At 40.6% G+C, this 24,839-nt stretch overlaps 2 protein-coding genes across 2 annotated transcripts in view; both read left to right on the forward strand.

Moving 5' to 3' along the window:
* The window catches only part of LOC136685442 (NACHT, LRR and PYD domains-containing protein 3-like), a 41,260-nt gene extending 33,348 nt beyond the window's left edge, over positions 1-7,912 (forward strand). Inside the window, exons 6-9 of the mRNA XM_066659374.1 lie at positions 1,129-1,299; positions 5,056-5,229; positions 6,578-6,624; positions 7,377-7,912. Of these exons, the coding sequence (XP_066515471.1) occupies positions 1,129-1,299; positions 5,056-5,229; positions 6,578-6,624; positions 7,377-7,912 (928 nt within the window). The remainder of the gene's footprint in view (positions 1-1,128; positions 1,300-5,055; positions 5,230-6,577; positions 6,625-7,376) is intronic.
* A 4,271-nt stretch (positions 7,913-12,183) lies between these two features.
* LOC136685443 (NLR family CARD domain-containing protein 3-like) lies at positions 12,184-21,348 on the forward strand. The gene is made up of 4 exons (XM_066659375.1): positions 12,184-12,341; positions 18,131-18,244; positions 19,314-19,711; positions 19,805-21,348. Exons 1-4 carry the CDS (start codon positions 12,184-12,186, stop codon positions 21,346-21,348), a joined length of 2,214 nt encoding a protein of 737 aa, XP_066515472.1.
* The last annotated feature ends 3,491 nt before the right edge of the window (positions 21,349-24,839 follow it).

Here is a 24,839-nt window from a genome sequence, read left to right on the forward strand (position 1 = left end):
TGTCCATGTGGGTTTCCTCCGGGTGCTTCGGTTTCCTCCCACAGTCCAAAAACACACGTTGATAGGTGGATTGGTGACTCCAAAAGGGTCCATAGGTGTGAGTGTGTGAGTGAATGTGTGTGTGTCTGTGTTGCCCTGTGAAGGACTGGCGCCCCCTCCAGGGTGTATTCCTGCCTTGCGCCCAATGATTCCAGGTAGGCTCTGGACCCACCGCGACCCTGAACTGGATAAGCGGTTACAGATAATGAATGAATGAATTAAGTTAGTTAAGTGGTGACCAATCGATAACGTCAATGGACGTCCAAAATGCATTTTATACAAGTAATTTATTTCGGGACCAATTAATAATGTTAATGGACGTCCAAAATACGTCTAATAGTCGTCTTTTCAATATCTGTGTTTGGAAGTATTTTCAACTTTCATTTTCAACCTTAAGAAAACGTTGATTAGACGGCAGTCATTACGTTATTTCAACATTGAATCAATGGCTAAATGTTTACTGGGAATGAACAAATGCACGTCACAGAAAACATGTGAGTCACTCGATTCATAAATGCAGAGTCAACAATTTACAAATAAATTTTAATTTGAGACTTCGACTTTACAAATATTTGCAATGTAAATTTAAACAAAAGTATTTATTTTCGCATAAAAGTATAAAATTACAAACTGCAGACCGTGAGACACAGAGTGTGATGTATTCATTTGTGAACAGTGAAACATATCTGTGACTTGTGTTTAATTTGTGGATTAACATTTATGCATTTGTAAAGTATTTTGAGACTAATCTCTCTCCATAATCCATTGCCTGTGGGCTTGCATTATGAGGTATTTAACATGAGAGAATTTTGTGTGCGTGCTTCAAGCTTCAGATTCAAGAGTGCCATCACTAGGAGACGGTTACCAGGTTCTGAATCTGTGACATATTTCCTGTTAAAACCGAGAAGCGAGCAGATTTTTGAGAAGCGAGAGCAAGCTCAAATTTTTGAAGCTGTCGCTGTTTTCGCTCGGTTTTCATGATTCTGTGCTCATTGAGTCTGACTTGCTCGATTTAGTGTGGTTTTTGGAGAACCTGTTCATGAAATGTTCCTGTAACTATTCAGTGAGTAATGTCCTCTCTCTTTACAGACTAACTGTGTGTAAACTTGGGGGAAATTCTTGTGAAGATCTGGGCTCAGTTTTACTGGTGAACTCCTCCCTGAAAGAACTGGACCTCAGTAACAATGACCTGCAGGATTCAGGAGTGGAGAAGCTCTCTGCTGGACTGAAGAGTTCACTCTGTAAACTGGAGACACTCAGGTCAGAGTTCTGGGATTTTATTCTTCATTTCTGTGCTTCACAAACATGACTTTATACATTTAAAAAAAAAAGAAAATAGTTATTTTTTAAGCTCTAGTATAAAATATTAAGGAAAAGACTGGATTACCAGATTATAATTTACATAATGTAATATATAATGTATGATATGCATTTATTTGTCGTATAACGTACAAACCGGATTCCAAAAAAGTTGGGACACTAAACAAATTGTGAATAAAAACTGAATGCAATGATGTGGAGGTGCCAACATCTAATATTTTATTCAGAATAGAACACAAATCACAGATCAAAAGTTTAAACTAAGAGAATGTAACATTTTAAGGGAAAAATATGTTGTTTCAAAATTTCATGGTGTCAACAAATCCCAAAAAAGTTGGGACAAGGCCATTTTTTACCACTGTGTGGCATCCCCCCTTCTTCTTACAACACTCAACAGACGTCTGGGGACAGAGGAGACCAGTTTCTCAAGTTCAGAAATAGGAATGCTCTCCCATTCATGTCTAATACAGGCCTCTAACTGTTCAATCGTCTTGGGCCTTCTTTGTCGCACATTCCTCTTTATGATGCGCCAAATGTTCTCTATAGGTGAAAGATCTGGACTGCAGGCTGGCCATTTCAGTACCTGGATCCTTCTCATACGTAGCCATGATGTTGTGATTGCTGCAGAATGTGGTCTGGCATTATCTTGTTGAAAAATGCAGGGTCTTCCCTGAAAGAGATGACGTCTAGATGGGAGCATATGTTGTTCTAGAACCTGAACATAGTTCTCTGCAATAATGATGCCTTTCCAGACATGCAAGCTGCCCATGCCACAAGCACTCATGCAACCCCATACCATCAGTGATGCAGGCTTCTGAATGGAGCGTTGATAACAACTTGGGTTATCTTTGTCCTCTCTGGTGCAGATGACTTAGCGTCCCAGTGTTCCATAAAAAACTTCAAATCGTGACTCATCTGACCACAGAACAGTCTTCCATTTGCCACAATCCATTTTAAAAGACCCCTGGCCCAGTGCAAACGTCTGAGCTTGTGGAGCTTGCTTAGAAATGGCTTCCTCTTTGCACTGTAGAGTTTCAGCTGGCAACGGCGGATGGCATGGTGGATTGTGTTCACTGACAATGCTTTCTGGAAGTATTCCTGAGCCCATTCTGTTATTTCCTTGACTGTGGCATTCCTGTTTGAGGTGCAGTGACGTTTAAGAGCCCGGAGATCACGAGCATCCAGTAGAGTTTTACGACATTGACCCTTACGCACAGCAATTGTTCCAGATTCTCTGAATCTTTTGATGAGGTTATGCACGGTTGATGGTGATAACTTAAAAGTCTTTGCTATTTTAAGCTGGGTAACACCATTCTGGTATTGCTGCACTATCTTTCTGCGCAACAATGGTGGAATTGGTGATCCTCTTACCATCTTGGCTTCAGAGAGACACTGACACTCTGAGAAGCTCTTTTTATACCCAATCATGTTGTCAATTGACCTAATTAGTGTTAATTGGTCTTCCAGCTGTTCGTTATATGCTCAATTTCCTTTTTCCAGCTACTTATTGCTAGTTGTCCCAACTTTTTTGAGAATTGTTGACACTGTAAAATTTTGAATCAACATATTTTTCCTTTAAAATGTTACATTTACTCAGATTAAACTTTTGATCTGTCATCTATGTTCTATTACGAATAAAATATTGACATTTGCCATCTCCACATCATTGCATTCAGTTTTTATTCACAATTTGTTTAGTGTCCAAACTTTTTTGGAATCCGGTTTGTACAATGAAATGTGTCCTCCGCATTTAACCCATCTGTGGATGTGAACACACACACACACACACACTAGTGCACTAGGGGCTGTGAACACACAACCAGAGCGTATGGGTTCAGTGCCTTGCTCAAGGACACTTCAGCCGTGGATGTTCATGCTGGACCTGGGGATTGAACCAGCAACCTTTCGGTACCAAGCCCGGTCTCTAACCATTAGCCAAGGCTACACTCCATTGGGATTAAAACACAACACAAGTACTTTTTAATGTGTGTCTGTGTCTGTAAAAGGAAACATATGGCGTCACATCAATGGACGCCACATCAAGGACGCAGTAACAGCAGGTGGAACATTTAAATCTGTACCTTTTTAAAATTGTGTTAGTTAATCGCAAATGTGAAACCCATAGAGAGAGACAGAGAAAGAGAGAGAGAGAGAGAGAGGGGAATTGCGCTCACACACAGATCATAATCTGACTCTCAAACTGTTTTTTTTCCTCAAATGATTTTTACTCTCTTCATTTTAAATGTTTTGAAATGGGAGGTTTGTGACAGTTTGGGGGCGGGGTCAGGGCTGTTTCTCTCAGTTAATGCTATTGGCTGATGTCTCCTGGTTCTGTGACTGCCTCATACACTCTATATGTCCCTCCTACTGAGAGAAGCCTTCTACAGAAAAACAAACATGGAGGATGTGTACCGTGACAATGTGTTTCGTTTTGAAACAGGGAAAATGTAAAATAGGAGACTACTCCGTATCCAAAATTATTTTGAGAGTATGGTTCCAAGGCCGTTCTTCAGTGTCTCTTTGCAGTGAGAGCGGGTGGAATATGAAGTAAATGTACACTGTCAGAGATTTTGTTACTGTGGTGGTACCCTCAAGGGTACATATTTGTACTTTTAATTAGGAAACATAAGTGTTCATTATTGTATTATAATTGTAGATTTTAAAATCGTGTTGATTTCATACGTCCTATTTCATCTCCAGGACTCCAAGATTAGAAACATGTATCCTGCTTGAGTAGAGAATGTAATGTACCTCTAAGAAATTAAATTGGACTTTTAAACACTGTTGTACCTTTAAAGGTACATTTACACAGTTTGTACCCTTAGTGACCAATAATGTACCTCTAACATACCTTTCTTTCTGAGAGTGTAGCTAGTGAACAAGAGTCGACTCACGAACGAATCAATTCCCTGAGCATCATGAAGTAGGGCTTGACTCTTGGCAAATGATTCAGAGAATCAACCTCACAGTCGAAGTTTTCTAACGCCTTCCTGCAGTTAACATCATTTCCACATGTTTATCACATATTACTATGATCTGAGCCCACTGTAGACAGTGGAATATGACCTTATCTCGACTCTGTTTATCCATGGTGCTGTCCCGGGGAAAACAGCAGCTCTGCTTCTCCCAGTATGAGGGACATACACAGTGTATGAGGCAGTCACAGAACCAGGAGACATCAGCCAATAGCATTCACTGAGAGAAACTGCCCTGACCCCGCCCCGAAACTGTCACAAACCTCCCATTTCAAAACCTTTGTAAAAGAATAAAATTAGGATCATAACTTAAACAGGGAGGTCATAGTATAGAAACCTTTACTGGGTTAATGTCTGTATATTTACTTCTAGTAATAACCCCTCTGTGGGACACTGCTGTGATAATGTTGTGTTATGATTTGATTTCCTTTCTATTGAGTGAGCTTTTGAACAGACTCTAAAATGTCTTAGATTTATAAAAACAAATATCCAGGTCTTTTTATTAATTATGTTAAGGTTTTTAAACTTTTTTTTATAACTTTTAGCTTTAGATTTTAACCTGTTTGATACTGGAGTGTTTTGTAAATTAAACAGAATTTGGTGCTTGTTGGTTTGATTCTAAACAGCAGCTTGATTTGTTCTGAGTAAATACCACATCTCTCACTTTACCTCTCTCTCTCTCTATCTCTCTCTCTCTCTCTCTCTCTCTCTGTCTCTGTAGATTGTCTGGTTGTTTAGTTACAAAGGAAGGCTGTGCTTTTCTGGCTTCAGCTTTGAGCTCAAACCCCTCACACCTGAAAGAACTGGATCTGAGCTACAATCACCCAGGAGACACAGGAGTGAAGCTGCTCTCTGTTAAACTGGAGGATCCACACTGCAGACTGGACACACTCAGGTACGGACAGCTTTCTGTATTTGTGTGTGTTCAGTTACTGATGTCATCTGCTGTTACTGTATTTCTATAAAGCTCTACAGCTCATTGTTCCTTCTTCATTTAGCCTCTGCTCTGCTCTAGTAGTATTTAATGGTTAGAGTATCACCCTTCACTGCTCTGTCTCCACTGTTCAGTGTAACTGTTGTCGGGCCGAAGGCTCGTGAGACACTGAAGTAAAACTAAGCCCCATATAACAGTCTCTTTATGTGGATTGTAGACTGTTCCTAGAACAGTCTTCAGAAATGTACATTCAGTGTTTAGGGAAGTACAGGACTACTCTAGTACAGTTCTACGACTCCAATGCTGAAACACTGCAGACGGAAAGATCCTACACTCGACTAGTCCATCATTATCTCTGTATTCCTATCATTTCGGGGCGTCTATGGGTCTGGATCAATGGTCAACAGATTGAAGAGCAGAGTTTAATACCCAGAGTGGTGTTATCAGTTAAACAGGCTACAAACCAGAGCAGAGCTTTATTTATTATAGTGATATACAGACATTGACTCTTTGGTTATTAATATTTTAATGTCTACAGAGAGTCTTGGGAGTGTAATGGGTGTGCTAGGGTCAGAAGGGAAGTGGATGAAGTGATGCCCCCGTCATGCACAATGCCCCCTGTATAAGCCTCTGGAGGCAGTGTTATGATCTGGTGGTCTTCAGTGGGTCAGGTCTAGACTCAGCAGTGTTATCTGAACCCACTGAGAGTCTTTGGGATGTGCTGGAGAAGACTTTATGGAGTGGTCCGACTCTCCCGTCGTCAATACAAGATCTCCACCAAAAAGGCAGCTCTGGAGGAAATAAATGTTGTGGTGTTGTAGAAGGTTGTAGAAACAGAGCCGTGGTGAATGTGGAGCGTAATCAAAGCTAAAGGTGGTCCAGTGAAATATTAGTGTGTGTGAGTTGTGTTGGTCGGGCAGTGTAGGGGTCTGTGATGAAATGGTCAGTGAGAGCAGGTACAAGGCAGAAGAACCTAATAAATGAGCAGCTGAGTGTAGGATCTAGAAACGGTTTAATGGAGCAGTTGTAGAAGAGCGACTCTGCTGCATTATTCTGTGTTGAAGGCTGAGAGGAACAGAGGGAAATGGAGGAAATGAAACACAGAGAAAGAGAAACAGAATATTTCTCTGTGATAAAAAGACAGAGGGGATGAAACACCACAGATGATGATCGTTCTTCTGTTTCCAAAAATGACATCAATGAATGACACTGTAATGAAGCTGAATGTGGGGCTCAGAGAGAACAGTGAGAACACACACCACTCAAACACAACCATCAACTTACAACTTTGTGTGTGTGTGTGTTGTAGGTTGGAGCATGGAGGAGAGATCAGGATAAAACCAGGACTAAGAAAATGTAGGTTCTCTCTCTCTCTCTCTCTCCTTCATGCTCTTTTGCTTTTTCTGTTTCACTTTCACTTTTCCTTTTCTCTCCTGCTCTTTCTCTTTACATTCGTTGTGTCTCATTTTGTGTTGTTTGTGTGTTGTGTAGGTACCACTTCAGAATAAGACTTCACTTATAAAGGTTTATAAATGGTTTAAAGTGTTTATTAATAGTTATGTTGTTAACACATTAATAATCAGTTATAACACAGATATAAAGCGCACCAGTGACCTGTTGTTTGCCAAATAGTGAACCCACATCCATCTACAGTTAAACCTCAGATCTTGCCGAATACTGACCTCACTGTGCCTCCTCCATCAGTCGACATTAACCCCGTCAGCTCCAGCACATATTTGTTAATGAGTTTAACCCTTTAATGAATTACCCACCACCAGAGTGTCTTTTTCTACTTTAATGATAATGTGGTGAACCTTAACATGTGAAATGACTAAACTCACATTCTCAGGTCTGAGCTTATTCTTTACCTCCACATTTTCACTAAGTTCTCTCACACTTTCAGTATTAGACACAAAAGAGTTCACTGTCACACTTCCTTTCTCTGTGTTACAAAGGATTTTTAAATCACTTTTAAGTGTTCACAGTGTAATTAATAACCATGTAATAACAGGCTTTTAAACCATTTATAAACCTTTATTACTGTATTCTTATTTTAATGTGGAACCATTGTGTGTCTGATTGTGTGGTGTGTATCTTGTTGTGTGCAGATGACTGTGAGCTCACACTGGACCCAAACACAGTGAACACACACCTCTCTCTGTCTGAGGGGAACAGGAAGGTGAAGTGGGAGAGACAGTCGTATCCTGATCATCCAGAGAGATTCAGTTACTATCAGCAGGTTCTGTGCAGAGAGAGTCTGACTGGACGCTGTTACTGGGAAACTGAGTGGAGTGGGGGGATGATTGAAATTTCAGTGGCGTATAAATCAATCAGGAGAAAAGGAGGCAGTTATGACTGTTTGTTTGGAGAAAATGAAAAGTCCTGGAGTCTGTTCTGCTCTAATAACGGTTACTCTGTCCGTCACAATTATAACAGAACTGCTCTCCCTCCTCCTCCCTCCAGCTCTAACAGAGTAGGAGTGTATGTGGACTGTCCGGCCGGCACTCTGTCCTTCTACAGCGTCTCCACTGACACACACACACTCACACACTTACACACACTCACCACCACATTCACTGAACCCCTCTGTGCTGGGTTTAGGCTTGATTATGACTCCTCAGTGAGTTTGTGTCAGATAAAATAGTGCTGTGTGTGATCTATTGTTTTGATTGGTCTTTTCTGTCAAACGAGCTGCTGCTTTAAAATGTGAGGAGAATCACAAAAGACGATGAAACAGAAATGAAGCTCAGTTTGTAAAAGCGAGCAGAGAGACTCTTCAGGGACAAAACAGTGATAAAACCTGGATCTGAGTGAACACTACACCCCTGCACTTCTCTCTCTTTTATATTCCTGATGTAAACAGGATTTTTCAGCTGTTTATTTGATTTCTCTCGTTATAAAGCGCTGTGTTTATTTACACTGTGCGCAGGTCTCCATCGTCTCTCACATCAAATCTATGGGGAGTCAGTTACAAAACAGTGGATACTCTGTCTCTGACGTGTCCAGCTCGGTCCTACTTCTGTATCCCAGGTTCCTCAACACCATCTGAGCGCCTCTTCTCTACAGCAGGAAATATAGCTTCAAACAGAGAGAACCAGCCTTAGCCCAGAACATGGGAGAGGTTTCTATTGTTACTCTGTAATGAAGGAGTGAGGGTGTGAGTGAGTGAAGGTGTTTCCTGTAGGAGGAAAGAGGACAGAGGGGATCAGGGTGTAATGGGTGGGTTGTGTTCATCTGTGTCGTCAGTGTAAACACAGACCCTCGTCATAGTGCACTTCCACCTCCAGAACTCTTCAGATATTTGTAAATATTAAATATTTAGTTTTCAAACGACGCCAAACACAATGTAATTGTGGGCTAACACTGAACTGTCTTTGTTCTTGTTAATCTGGTTAATGGTGTAAACTGAGCACAGACAGTGTGTTGATGCTGAGTGGACGGGGGTTAAGAGATGTGTCTTAAAGCTGAAAGGAAACACAAACATAGGAACAGAAGGAAAAGATGGGGCTTCTCTAAGAAACTCTTCTCCTTTCTGTGAGATTGGATTCTGGGGGTTTGTTGTGGGGGGAAATGAAAGAGTGATGTTTGTTGGTGGAAAAGAAGAATTCTGAAATATACTTTTATTAAAGTTTAATATTATGAACATTTAATAAATCTCTTAAAAAACAGAAGTCTGTTTTTGTACTGCATCTCCACACACACACACACACACACACACTTAAGCCCTCTATTCAGGGTGTAGTGTGTGTGATGGTGTCTCCTCAGGGGGTTGGGAGGGTTGTGAATATTCAGTGGGGTTGTGTCAGATGGAGCTTCAGTAAATCTTCAACTATCTTCAGGAATCTGTGTAAAATCTGTTTCAAGGCGGTTCCAGTAATGAACTTTATAGTGGAGCTTGTTGAGAACGTGCCAAAGATCTCTGAACTCCTTCAGATGTTAAAAAGCTCCAGAGCTGGGATTTTCAGGGCTGTGAGTTCTGTTCTGAAGCTGAAGACCAGGGCTTCACTTCACTGCTCCTGTAAAGGCACTCTTTAGAGATACGAGGTTCTGACTCAACAGCCGTGACACGCCTCCTTTCTATCAGCAGCTTCAGTGCAGTTCATCACAAGTTTGGGTACACCTGAGTACATGGTTGAGTCTCTGAGGTGAAGGAGATGAACACAAGATAAATAAATGAATTTAGAGAAACAATAAACTTGTAGGTGACTGGGGGGCGTCCAAACTTTTCCACTGAACTGAATCTGTGACGTCATCCTTTAATTCTGGCTCTTCTTCCAGACCACGGTCATTTAAGGAGTGTGTGTGTGTGTTCTTCCAGACAGGGAGTTCTTCTTTGCCACTGTTGCCAATGTCTTGTTTTTCGGGGGTTGGGCTGTGGACGCTGCGATGGACCTTTCACAGAATATTCTCCATAATTTTGAAATTCTAATAATAATAAATTGATAAAAGTGAAAACATCTCTTTGTCTCCTTTGTCACAGTTCAGCATTTTTTCTCACATTTAATGAACACAGACAAACATTAATGTCCCCACTGCGCATGGAAACAAACACAGAGAGAAAACATTAATGTGGTGAAGACGACGTACACAGCTCCTACACTGACCCATCTCTTACCAATGTAAAATACTGTGGCAGTTTATTTAACACAAAAAGAATAAAGGTGTTCAGTTGAACTCCAGTGAATTGTTTACACACAGGAACATTTAAAAACATAAAACACATCAATAGACGATAGACGTACAGTGATAATGTAGATGTATTTTCATGAGCTCATCACACATTAACCCTCCTTCACTGTCAATCATTTTGAAACGTCACTGTGTCGTAGTGAACAGAAAGCTTCATTAGAGATGTGTCCACTTTTGTACGTCACTGAACAGATTATACCATTTGAAACTGAAGAAACACGAGGCACATGTATTTAATAAAAGTGCATTTCATTCTGTTCAGTTTTTCAACACAAAGATCTTGGTAAAAAAGTGCTTCAGGGGTTAATTATCAGTCCTTTCCCATCTTTTGATTCTGATTCAGTGATTGAAGTGTCACTGTCGTCATGATTAATGATGATGAGAAAATAAGATGAACAATAAAAACAACCATTAATTGCTGTAAAAGCTACACACAACATTGAAAATAACTAATAAAAGATCAATAATGATATAAATAACCATTTAATCGTAGAATACACTCTAAATTGTGTTGTGTTTCACACGATGATCAATGAAAAGTGTTAAAGTTTATTTTGTTATAAATGATACATTTACACAACTATTTTATTCATCATTCTACAGACTTTTAAGTTGAAGTTGTGGGGTCCCTCTGTGGTTCCCTCTGGGACGGTGTTTTCAGTGATTCTCATTAATCATATAAGACACAAGAATATTAATGTGGGTAAAAACTCGGACATGCATTAACCGTCTGATCGTTTAGAGGGTCCTTGTCGAGTTGTTGATTGACGTACATTTGATCCAATCACATGACGACATCAACCACAGGAAAACAAGGGGAAGGGGGATTAGGACGGGGACGATTAGGATCCACACCGGTTTTTATCGTGATCGACCGGTCAGTGTCTCCACACAGATTTGTGCCGGTCGCATTTACACATGTGCACCACACGAGGGCAGCAGCAGCAGCGCAAACACAGCCACACACTCACTGTTTAAGCACTGTTTCCTATTGTACTACACTTGTGCACTTGTTTTCATTAGGAATCGTTAATAATTGCTCTTTATTTTATTTAGGTTTTTTTTTCAAAGACAACATTTGTCACATTAGTGCACAGTTTTATGTTCAGATGTAAAAGTTTCCATTAAACCCTTTGTACAGAAACGCCCTCTATTGTTAATCAACATTAATTAGTTCATAGCGTCAAATGATTTGATCAAAAAGCCCTCAACACCACCTCATATGTCTCAGTAGTAACACCACTACACACACACTGACTTTCAGCCCCCTGCTCGGTACTGACTGTTTACACCTGGAGCAGGACGACATTTAAACTCGGACATTTAAACCATAACAGACTGTAAAATCTCTTCAGATTCTGTCTTTAAAAAAACACAGTCTCAGGAGAGAGGCGCCGCACCGGTGAAAAGCTCCAAAAGACAATCCCTTACTCACCACGCCACAGTAAACGTGCCTTTATTTCCTGAGTAACGGTAACGCACTGTTCTGGAGCTCCTAGCGCCCAGGCAATGGTAAGTTTGGACGTAAAGTCTTCGTGAATTCAGAGTTGAGGGCGTTCCTTCTTAGATTCAGTGCAGCTGTGGACCAATGAGCGGCTGCCGGCTGTGAGCGGGGTCCTATTCCCCGGGGGAGGGGTGCGCTGCTGGACGCCGCTCTCTACAGGGATTCGCTCACAGCTCTGAGGGGGCGTGTCAGAAGTGATTGACACCTCTATGAACCAATAGCAGCGACTGAGATAAAGACAAAGAGAGTCGATGTGCCGAGATCACTCACTCTCTCTGGGTCTGGGAGAGAGAAGGAGCGCCTGGGAACATATTTTAGAATAAACTTAAATTGACTTGTTTTATCGCAGAACAACCAAATAAAACCTTTATGTTTGTTGACAGACTGTTTTAAACGTTTAATCACTTTGAGGTACATATTGTCTATTTTCAGAAAATACCGAAAACTGCATCTGTGTAAGAATGAGTGTTTTAAAATAAGAGCGGTATTTCCAACGAGGGCCACAGGGGGGCAGTGTGAGCCCGCAGCGCTTTACCTCCTCTCCCTCCTTTAATGGTTTTGCTGGTAGTTTTATGGAGAGAGATTAGTCTCAAAATACTTTACAAATGCGTAAATGTTAATCCTCAGATGTGGCGGTCACACCCTGTTACTGAAGAAGAATATTCTGTTGTGTTTGAGTATGAGCTGAATTTGCTTAAAGCACAACATTACTAAACAAAGTGATGCATCACACAGGGTTTGACCTGAAAATTAACGGATTCCCCAGATACAAGAAGCTGAGAGGAGAACTAGAGCTCCCAGTGTGCTGTGCGGGTGTCATCAGCTGCACATCCAACAAGCGCAGCAGAGAGGGAGAGTCTGACCCCCCTGTCCCGGTACAGTACTCTTACTGCACTTCCCAGTAAACACAGGTCAGGTGAAAAGGCGTTCAGACGACGTCCGTTGATGTTCGAAATATGTTTGAATTTGGACCAAGGTCATTTTAAAATCTTATTCATTTTAAACCCATATTTTAGTGATAATCTGTGCTGTGTGTTTAATGTTTCAAACAAGAAATTAGTCTGTATTCACAAGATATATATATATATAAATATATAAAGACCACCTGCAGGACCTGCCCCCTCCCCAAACATGCACTGCTTCCTTTTCTGTTCAGGAGTGGCGTAGCTGTAATGGAGCGGTCAGGCACCAGTTAATCATACAATTATTTATCATTTCTAATCACTTGTAAATGTATGTGTGTGGACCATCATGCCCTGTTCTGCTGTTGGTTGCACTGACAGAAACTCTGTGTACATCTTGGTTTCAGACCCTGAGTGAATTTAGCTGCTTTTTTGAACTCTCTTTTCCACCTTAAGAAGTGCTGCTAATGGTGTCTACCAGCATCAGCTTAAACAGGGATCCTGTGTCTGATCCATTCACATCATCACAACACACACTCACACACCACCACCAGTGTGTTAGTGTCACTGCAGCACTGAGAACGACACACCACCCAAATCAGACCTGCTCTGTGGGGGTCCTGACCTTTGAAGAACAGGGTGAAAAAGGCCTAACAAAGTACGCAGAGAAACAGATTAGAGTTTCTAATGGTAGAACTACAGAGTGCTCCTGTGTGGAGAGTGGAGCTGATAAAATGGACAATGTGTGTAGAGACAGGGGAGGTGTTCCTAATCCAGTGATCATTCAGAGTAAACCTATGTAGCACCTTTCATACACCGTGGTGATTCAATGTGCTTTACACACGACAAAATACACTCAGAGATGTGGGAGAGAGGAAATAAACACAAAAATATGAATAAAACAAATAGAAAGAGACATGAAATCATAACAACGATTAAATAAAAGCATTAATTAATGTGAATAGTTACAATTAAAGAAAGTAAAAAAAAAAGATGATGAATCTAGTGTTTTCCACCATCCAAAGTGAAGAAGAGCACAAATGATGAGGTTTGGAATACACAATAAACCTCAGCAAAACCATGAAACACATTACTGCAGATAAGGAGTTCACGCTGCTCTAAATCATTTTTTTAACCAGTGCTTGAGGGTTTAATGCAAAGACTAAGATATCTGAGCAGTTAAATCATTGCCCTTTACAATTATACTTTACTTATTCAACCTCTTTCTGTGGCAGTGCTTTGTTCTGCTCAGGGGACAATAACCCAGCTCTGTGAACACACTTCATCTGTTTATAACACAGTTCATTTTAAAGAGGTGAAAGTCACTAAATGTCCAACAATGATGAGATGCTGTTAGTGACTGTTCCAGGATCAAGGGTGAGTTGTGTGTCTTGTTTTTAAAACGCTTTAATGATTTAGTTTTGTCAAGAGTTGTTGTTCACACACTGCCGCGTGACGCAGGGAGGTCAGGTTTCGTTCCTCCTCCCTCCCTCTCACATTCCGCTTTCCCACTTTTCCCAGAAAACTACATGAAGAAGCGGACGAAAGCAGTCAGAAGAGAAACTAGACAAAGCCGCTGGGGTTTGAGACGGTGAGCCTCAGTAACATTAAAACATTATAACATTAATGTGAACACTATCCCGCGGGTTAAAGAGAGAGCCCTGTGTTTGTAGCTGTTCTCTGTGGTTTACTCTCAGCTTTAGTCGTGTTTTTGATCCAGACACGATGGCGTTCAGTGAACTACAGCTGTTTGTGCGAAGTTTGGTTCTGTGTTTATTGTGTTGCTGAAGTCAAATATAGACCACATCTGAGTGTGTATTAACTCTACAAGAGTATTATTTACTTTAGAGTCATTATTTATCACAGTTTACGGTTCTATTGAACTGCTTTCGGTTTCAACACTACACCCGTCTTCTTCCTACTGCTGCAGCCAATCAGATGCTAGATTTATTTTTGTTAGTTTTTTTAAGCCAATCGCCAACAGGAGCTGTCACGTCAGCCAATCATCATCTTAGTTTCTTAGTTCTCAAAAAGAAGGCGGGATTGTCGCTGCTATTGGTTTAAAGCAGATCAACTGAAAACCCAGCAGTGAACAACAACGAAACAGAATCTGGGCACTTTCTATCAAAAGACAAGGGGGAAAAAGAGCGAAAATACTGCGTTAAAACTATGTTTTCCTCGGGTACAATTTGAGCTTAGTGTTATTGTTCTAAAACCGTACATGAATCCAAAAAAGGGGGGAAATCACCGTAAATATCTTCAGACTCTTACAGGGGTTTAGTCTGTGAACCTTCTCTAGATAGAGTTTATTGTTCTCAATGTAGACTTCAACATTTTTAAAGATTTCTCTGGGAGTTTGGGTATTTCATTTCTCTTATCCTTTAGCTTATATACTGTGTTGCATATTTTAGATTCAAATAAACACACATAGAACAGATAAAACACTGTTTAGATCTGTTTATTTTTTATCTGAAATTCATTTCCATAACCATACGAAGCCAAGTACAAAGTGTGTCATCAGTTAATGTCATTCAGTAACACATACATAACATCACATATGCACCAGTGAGTTCAGCCTTTAAAGATGGAACCGAACATACAAATAAAACGCAGATAAATAAACAGTTTTAAAAACAAAGGTCTTTAATGAGCTCGATAAACTGTGATACGACACCAAACCTTACTAATCAAATGTACACAACGTTAACAAAAACATGAACTTGGTCCAAGCATGGTCCAGACTTTCAGGTCTAAACACACTTTAAAACACAGTTTAAACAGTACATTACAGTAATTACTTCATATGAGCGATGTATGAGATAGTAGATGAAACAGGAGCTCTGTCTGTGTGTCACAAACTCACTGTGTATGTGTTAATGTCACAGGCTGTGTCAGTGCCATAGTCATTAAGTCATTTGTTGTTTTGTTCTGATATTTTTGCATTAGTCTGAACACACAGTGCACTATTTTCAGTGCATTCAAACAATCCACAACACACCTCCATCAGCAGCGTACAACCAACGTAACAGAGCAGACAGTGGATTTCACAGCCCTGCGAAAATTGTATGTAACGGTCTCATTGAATAAACACTTTGGGTGCGTCAAAATTGCACACTTAATTGTAATAATAGCTAGTTTTTGAATGTATAGTGTGAAGTATCGTTTTACGTGTCAAAGCTGAGTTTACTAAGTATCTATAATGCGTAATTGTCTCTGTCCTAAACAGCAAGCTACTTTCCACATAGTGCACTTCACAGATTACACAATTAGCATCTAGCACCCAGACAGCGTACAAAATATTAGACAGAGAGATCTGAACCTAATATTAACCTACATTCAGTGCACTATTTTAGTGCAGAAAATATTATTTTATGATGTGTGTTGTGCACTACAGAGTTTACAGGAGGTTGAGATTCTGCTCATGAAAAAATGTCAGACTGATGCAACAGCAGCTTGGTATGATGTGCGTTGTTAAAGCAACAGTTTGTTACTCTCTGTTAATAAGAAACTGTAATATTTCAGTATTTTGTGCATTAGCTGCTGAGCTCGTACTTCTAACATGAGCACATAGGATGTGATGTATATTATTCTTGTGATTTACACAATTGATTTACACAGTGTTTAAGGTTCTCAGAGCCCTTACTATAAACATTTGTGCTGAGTTTAGAATTATTCAGTCACTTTACTGCTCACAGACTGATCTACAGGGGACGCTATTCATTGCTTTACATCAGTGAAACTGTGTCCTTATTAAACCCTTGGTGTTCTCACCATTGTAGCCCCCCTAATTATTGTTTATTATTTATATGGGTTTATCACTCTCACTCTCTCATGCTCCCTCTCACTGTCAGTCTCTCTCTTTATGTCTGTCTTCATCTCGTGCTCTGTCTCTCTGTCTGTTTGTCTGTCTCTTTATCTCGCTCTCTGTCTGTCTCTCTCTCTTGCTCTCTCTCTCTCGCTCTCTGTCTGTCTCTCTCTCTCTCTCTTTCTCTCTCTCTCTCTCTCTCTCTCTCTCTCTTTCTCTCTCTCTCTCTCTCTCTCTCTCTCTCTCTCTCTCTCTCTCTCTCTCTCTGTGCCTGTCTCTCATATTTTAGACTTTGTTTGTAATTCTGACCCTGTCCCTGTTAATCATTTTGCTGTGGAATGGATTGGTTTCTGCTGGATTTGCTTGGTTTTATTGAACTGTCTTAGGGCTGGACAATAATTTTATATCTATATATATCACAATATTAAATGTTTCAGTAACAAAGATATGATTTTAAAACACATTTTCAATATTTCTGTATACATTAATTACAGCACGTGTTACTGACTGACGGTCATTACAGGGCACTGCCCTCAATTTTAAAGTTAGTTTATAAATATTAATATTGCCAAAGCCAAGAGGGTGTTGTTTGATGGTAATGTCATGTTTCTTTCAGTTCTTGGCAGTTATTCTTTGGCTTGTTTTTATTGTTCATATCGATATGAGAATTATTGTATTGACCTAAATTAAGAAATATATTGTGATATAAATTTTGGTTCGTATCGTCCAGCCTTTAATGAGAATATCTTTTCACAGGAAGCAGAGAAGAATGTCCAGTGTCCAGCTTTATCTATAAAGTATAGAAACTTCATGATGGAGCCTCATGACTTCAGCAGCGGAAAAAGAGCTTCAGACTCAAAGTGTGTTACTTTCTATTACTGATTTTATACATCATTACTTTTTCCAGTTTTATTGACTCCTGCTACTCACTTGTCAGTGATGTTGATTCCCAGAGGTCCCAGTCGTACGATGCAGCATTTAATTATGGAATATTCGAGGGATAAATCAGAATGTTAAGTTTAAATAAGTAGCACACATTGTCTTAAGCAGATAATAGACGTAAGTATTTTTATTCAGTAAGATTACTTGTTCTGCTGCACTGTGGCTTAATCTGCTCCTTCTTTTACTGATGATATCACCAGCTTTCGAAAACACACATTCAACCTAATACAAAAAAAACATTGTTTCACGAGAAATGCTTCAACAGTGTGTGGAACGTCCCATCCCTAGTGACAAAGAGCCTTTAGGATTTTCTTGAGTTTTCTTGTGTGTGTGTGTGTGTTTTAATAAAAATACATTGTATTTCATCTGTCACTCAAAGACACCTTACAGAAAAAAGTAGACAATAGAATAAATAATAAAAAAACAAAAGAGTAAGCAACGTTAAAACCAGTTACAATAAGACAACACAACTGAGTCAGTCTTAAACAGGTGGGTTTTGAGTGTGGACTTGAATTGTAAAAGTGAGTTTATATTCCTTATGTCCGGTGGTAAAGAATTCCAAATCTGGGGAGCAGATCGGCTGAAGGCTCTACTCCCCATGGTAGTGAGACAGGTGGAAGGGACAGACAGATGAATGGAGAGAGATGATCTGAGGGTGCGAGGGGGAGTAGCAACATGGAGAAGATTGGAAAGATATGGAGGAGAAAAATTGTGGATGGCCTTGAATGTGAGCAGAAGGATTTTGTAATCGATGCAGCACTTGACAAGGACCCAGTGGAGCTGTTACAAGACAGGAGTGATGTGGTGAATGGAGGGGGTTCTAGTGATAATTATATTATTCATTACATAAAGCTATAAAAATTAATTGACAAAGTTTATAAAAATCAGTGATAAAAATAATTGGCAGCAGATTTAATTTTCAAGTTTTTACTGATAATTCTTTAGTAACAAAGATATATTTCTCCTTTTAATCAGAGTGTAGCTTTAACTCTTCCTTATGTCTCCACTTCACATTTCCAGAGAGCAGACATTCAGAGCAGAATCTCCAGAGCCAAGCTGTGTGTCTCTGAAGAGCAACAACTCAATGTTTCGTCCTCCAGATTTCAGCAATGAAAGAATCAGTTCTGATCAGAGGTGAGACATGAACCACATTCTAGTGAGTTTTAGCATGACTCGCCTCAACAAGCAGCCTTTTCATTTTTATTTGAGTTTTCTTTTGTGTGTGTGTTCGTTGAGTGTGCAGTGTTTGTGTGGTGTGTTAGTTGAGAGAAAGGATTTGGCAAATTTTTCATGGGCTCAACCCACATTCTCAGCTCTACTGCTCACCCCACAAATGCATGTTCCTTACAAATATGACACCATTTAAAAGGGAAATTAACAGACTTTCTAGTGGTATAAGAATTATTGCCAAGAAGCTTTGTTACAACAAAGAAATAATCTACAAACACACATTTCCTTACTCTTTGTGCTAAGTTTAGTTTATTACAGAGTCCACTACCAGAAACCTCTGCTTTTCAGAAGTAGTTCTAAATCCTCCAGTAATGTATTTCAGGCTTTGTTCTCTTTCTACTGAAGTATGATTGTGAGAATATGTAAATGTACTCATTCACTTTTAGTTTCTAATTCCTCTCCTTTGATGTATTTCAGAATGAGTTTTAAATATTAAAATATTAAGATCAGTTCTAAAGGGAATATGCAAACAGTGAAGTGTTCATTTGTGATTTTTTGTAACATCCTGTGAACAGTACATTACTGAAGTAAAGATGAGAAACAACATTGGTTCCATTTCTTAGCGCCTTGTGTCAGGCAGGTGATCCACTTTTCTAAATATGTGACATTGATTTATTTTCTGTAAATACAAATCATGTTTATTTTCTCAGGTTTAAGCCGTGTTTCTGTGTCAGTAACACATTACCTTCAGTGCTAAAATGATTTCTAATTAAAAGAGATGAACAAATGGGGAGTGACCTTAAACTGTGTTGTCTCTGGAGTTGTCAGTGAATTACTTACTTGTACAAACTTATGTTTGAGTCTTGTTCAAGTTTCAGACTCTCTCACACTTACACATTCTGATTCATCAACTCTTGTATTTCTCCTCTAGCTCTGGGACAGATGTGCTGCTCCAGGATGGTTCCAGGTGTGGAGTGTGTGAGCAGATTCAGACAGATCCAGTCTCTATCACCTGTGGACACTCTTTTTGTAGACAGTGCATCAGGAGCCTTAGGCACCAGTCTGTCCACTCAGGAGACTTGACCTGTCCCTGCTGCAGAAAGAGGTTTAAAACAGGCTCTGTTCAGTTTCCACACACAGAGGAGTCCATGGAGCTGGATGAATACAAACCAGTGGATGACGTCCTGCTCAGTGTCTCAGAGAGAAACAAAATCAGCCTGAAGAACAAGTACGAGAGCTTATTTGAGGGATTCAAAACACAAGAGAATAAAATCCTCCTGAACAGGGTTTACACTCAGCTCTACATCATCGAGGGAGAGAGGGAAGGAGTGAATGAAGAACATGAAGTTTTACAGATTGAGAACAAACCCTGGAAACAAAACCTGCCAGATACACCAATAAACTGTTTAGACATATTTAACCCTGTACAGTGTACGATGGGAGAAATGGAAGAAGACAACACCAGAGCTGTGATGGATGAAGATGTGAGACGTGAAGAAGGAGAAGAAGATAAAGATCCACAAGTGGAAAAGCTTAAAAGCGTTCTGACTAAAGGCATTGCTGGCATTGGAAAAACTGTCTCTGTGCAGAAGTTCATTCTGGACTGGGCTGAAGGAAAAGCCAATCAGGATATAGAGTTCATGTTTGTGCTTCCATTCCGAGAGCTGAACCTGATTAAAGACAAACAGTACAGTCTTCATGGACTTCTGTGTGACCTCCATCCTGAGCTCCGAGGTCTGGACACAAAGGAATATGACGTGTGTAAAACTGTGTTCATATTTGACGGCCTCGATGAAAGCAGAATTCCACTGAAGTTCTCAGAGTGTGAGAAAGTGTCAGACGTGACCAAGGTGTCTTCAGTGGACGTGTTGATGACAAACCTCATCAAAGGAGACCTGCTTCCCTCTGCTCACATCTGGATAACCTCCAGACCAGCAGCGGCCAATCAGATCCCCTCTCAGTACATCAGCCGTGTGACAGAAATTCAGGGATTCAATGATCCACAGAAGGAGGAGTACTTCAGAAAGAGGATTAGTGACCAACACCAAGCCGACAGTGTCATCTCCCACATTAAGACAACGAGGAGTCTCCACATCATGTGCCACATTCCAGTCTTCTGCTGGATCTCAGCGACTGTGCTTCAGCGAATCATGAAACAAGGGACCACAGAAATCCCTAAAACTCTGACTGCAATGTACTCACGCTTCCTGTGCTCTCAGACAATCAGGAGGAAGGAAAAATACGAGGAAGATGAGAGAGGAAATCTACAGGAACTCCTGAGATCCAACAGGAAGATGTTTCTGAAACTGTCTGAACTGGCTTTCAAACAGCTGATGAAGGGCAATGTGATGTTCTATGAAGACGACCTGAGAGAGTGTGGGATTGATGTCACTGAGGCCTCAGTGTACTCTGGGATTTGCACTGAGATCTTTAGGGAGGAGTCTGTGCTTTACCAGAGGAAGGTTTACTGCTTTGTGCATCTGACCTTTCAGGAGTTCCTGGCTGCTTTCTATGTGTTTCACTGCTGTGTGAACAACAACAAGGAGGAATTGCAGCTTCTGAAGCCTACATGTTTTACATATTGGTCTGACAGTGTTTCACTGGACGAGCTGCTGAAGGGAGCTGTGTGTACAGCTATAGAGAGTAAGACTGGACACCTGGATCTGTTTCTCCGTTTTCTGTTGGGCATCTCACTGGAGTCCAATCAACAACTCCTGCAGGACCTACTGACACACACAGTCAGCAGCTCTGAGAGCATCAAGAAAGCAGTTCAGTTCATCAAATGCATAATACAAACAGAGGATCTTCCTTCTGACAGATCTATCAACCTGTTCCTCTGTCTCACTGAAATGAACGACTCCTCTTTATCCAGTAAAATCCAGGAGTATCTCAAATCAGAGAAACACTCAAATGAGAGACTGTCTGCTGATGAGTGTTTAGCATTAGCCTACATGCTCGTGAACTCAGACGAGGTGCTGGATGAACTGGACTTGAGGAAGTACAAAACCACTGAGCAGGGTTATTGCAGACTGATCCCAGCTGTGAGCAACTGCAGAAAGGCCATGTGAGTGTTGTTTCTACATGTTTTTGTTTTTTAAATATATTCCAGTGTTGTTGTTGACAGAGACAAGTTTCCAGATTGTTTTACTGTGAGTAGACGTTCCTCACTGTGTGTATAATTAGGATGTGATAAATAAAATGAATGAGACATTACAGAACAGGTGGAGTTTGATGAACATGGATAAGACTGATGTCTTTCTCTTGTTTTCTCTCACTCACACTGTATCTCACACAAATCCCCCAAGTTTATAAAAGCAGTATTTTCCTCAGGTCTGATCATTTTTATTCCTGTGAGGCTGAATTTCAAGGAGTGTTCAGATTGTAGTTCAGTTTCCTTGGGTTGGACCTAATATATAAATTCATACATTGTTATATTTTAGTCCTGATTTGGTCCTGAATCAAATATATATTTTAAAAAAAGCGATTATGTATGACGTATGAAGCGACACATGTATGGCATTAGTTTTGTCGTCTGAACAATGCCCCACACTGAGCTTAATGCACTTCTCGGGGCTGTGAACCTGGTGGTATATTTTCCAACTGGAAACACAACAAGACGTGGTCAAATGGATAAAGGAGTCAAAACAGCACCTGAAATTCCTCCACTGCACAGAATAAAAAAGGAGTTGCTGCTTGTTTGGTGAGCACCAGTGTCAAAAGGAAGCGTTCACATTTGCTCTAAAAACCAAACTAACAGACAGTTCCTCACCTTCACATTTTTACTGTATTATGCACTGTGTTTACATTGTGTTGCAGATTGTCTCACTGTGAGCCGACCATGAATTCCTGGGAAACTCTCTGCTCTGTTCTGAAATCACCAAACTCACCCCTGAAAGAGCTGGAGTTCAGTGAGACTGAGCTGCAGGATTCAGGAGTGAAGCTGATCTCTGAGGCACTGAAGAGTTCAAACTGTAAACTGGAGACTCTCAGGTGAGATTTTGGATGAATGTCCATGTGGATAATGAGAGTATTCTCCTGCTCATTTTGGCTGTAGTTTGCCCTCGAAAAGCATTCATTGATTTTACTATTCGTGTTTTTACTTTATTCTGTTTGTAAACTGGCATTTATCTCTCTAGTGATAACATCCTCACTCCCAAAAGACAACATTATTCTCAGGCACAGAGACAGAGAACCATTCCTGCAGAGCAGAAATCAGAGTAACGGCATTTTACCAGTGATAATAATAATAATAATAATAATAATAATAATAATAATAATGATTTACAGCATTGTAGCGCAGCAGGTTAGTGTCACAGTCACACAGCTCCAGGGACCTGGAGGTTGTGGGTTCTAGTCCTGCTCCTAGTGACCGTCTGTGAGGAGTGTGGTGTGTTCTCCCTGTGTCCACAGTCCAAACACACACTTTAGTAGGTGGATTGGTGACTGTAGATTTGAGTGTGTGTTGCCCTGTGAAGGACTGGTGCCCCCTCCAGGGTGTGTTCCTGCCTTGCACCCAGTGATTCCTGGTAGGCTCCAGACCAACTGCGACCCTGAACTGGATAAGGGTTACAGACAATGAATGAATTAATGATAATAATAATAATACTTAACATGCTGCATTTCAGAAAATCTATGATGATGCTAAACATGTGACGTGCTACATTCCTTAAATGCATTGAGAAAAGGAAAAAGGGAGACAAGGTTTTCCTTGATTATTCATTCATTCATTCATTCATTATCTGTAACTGTGAATCCAGTTTTTGACACATTTCTTCACAGGCCTAACACGGTCAGTGCTCCATTTGCAGTTCTCTAAAAAGCTGTGATAGAGCACAACACCATAGTTTATCTGTGAGAGGAAAATGGAAATGTGCTACAACCCACTGAAGACGTTAACAGAGTTAGTAAAGTAATGATATTAATGCTGTTGTGAACAGAGGGACTACTACGACTACATAAGACACCACAGAAGACGATCAGTTCAAGGAAGAACTAGAGACTAGACCCTGGGCTAAAGTGAGACTAAGACCAGTCACTCACTCCCCTGCTCTTATGTGTGTATTCTCCTGCTCCAGCCGACTGTAGTTTACTCTCCCTCTGTTTCTGTTTGTGAAAGAAGAGTGAAGAGTGTTTAGTTTGGAGTGAAATTCCATGTGAAAATAGAATGTAAATAGCACTAAAATATTCAGAATAACATTCAGAACAAATGTTCAGATTGAGCTCATAATGTACACACCCCTGAATAATTAATATTGGAGAAATTGTCAGTTTTTTGTTGTGTCCAGGTTCCTCCAGGTTCAGAAACTAGTGATTCTTTCAGTGAAGCTCTGTTAATGTCTTTGACAGTGTCCACGCTCATGAGTAGCTCCTGTCCCCAAACCTGACAGGACGTGTGATTGGTCGATGTGAGATGTGATGAACTCTCCATTCATTAATGAAGACCCATAAGAGTCCATTTGTCCATTTACAGATATCACAACAACATAATATCAGTCATATTTATGGGATGTAGAATCTGTCGACGTTAACGGTGACATTAACAATTGTAATAAAAAAAACATTTTTGTTAAATTTAGAAGACATTTTTTCGCCATTTCATGCCCTTCAATCTGTTTGCACGCTCAAAACCAGTCTAATGTGTTTACACAGCCTCAATAAACATGTTGGTGACATTTAGAGCAGACTGTAGCTATGTTCCATTGAGACTAGTCCTCAACACTGTTCGTTTCTTATAAGTTTAAAAAGTCTCATCATTAAAGGAACTCTATGTAGTGTTTTTTCCTTAAAATTCATTCATTCATTCATTCATTCATTCATTCACTATCTGTAAGCGCTTATCCAGTTCAGGGTCACTGTGGGTCCAGAGCCTACCTGCAATCATTGGGTGCAAGGCAGGTATACACCCTGGAGGGGGCGCCAGTCCTTCACAGGGAAACACAGACACACACACATTCACTCACACACTCACACCTACGGACACTTTTGAGTCGCCAATCCACATACCAACGTGTGTTTTTGGACTGTGTGAGGAAACCCACGCGGACACAGGGAGAACACACCACACTCCTCACAGACAGTCACCTGGAGGAAACCCACGCGGAAACAGGGGGAACACACCACACTCCTCACAGACAGTCACTCGGAGGAAACCCACACAGACACAGGGAGAACACACCAAACTCCTTACAGACAGTCACCCGGAGGAAACCCACACAGACACAGGGAGAACACACCACACTTTTCACAGACAGTCACCCGGAGCGGGACTGGAACCCACAACCTCCAGGTCCCTAGAGCTGTGTGACAGAGACACTACCTGCTGCACCACCGTGCCGCTACCTTAAAATTACAGTTTCAAAATGTTATCTTATCACTAGTAAAGACGCGGCTTTCCTCTCAATCATAACAGAGTTCAGTAGCGAAGTGCAGTGAAACGAGACGAGTGATTGGATAAATGCTGGGCTTTGTCCCGCCCATCGGACGCTCAGCGTCTCTGGGGGTCTATGGGGCAGTGGGCTGGCCTCGTCTGGCCCGGACGCTCAGCTTCTGCATGATGATT

The sequence above is a fragment of the Hoplias malabaricus genome, unplaced genomic scaffold, assembly GCF_029633855.1.
Source record: "Hoplias malabaricus isolate fHopMal1 unplaced genomic scaffold, fHopMal1.hap1 scaffold_173, whole genome shotgun sequence".
In the NCBI taxonomy this organism is placed as follows: Eukaryota; Metazoa; Chordata; class Actinopteri; order Characiformes; family Erythrinidae; genus Hoplias; species Hoplias malabaricus.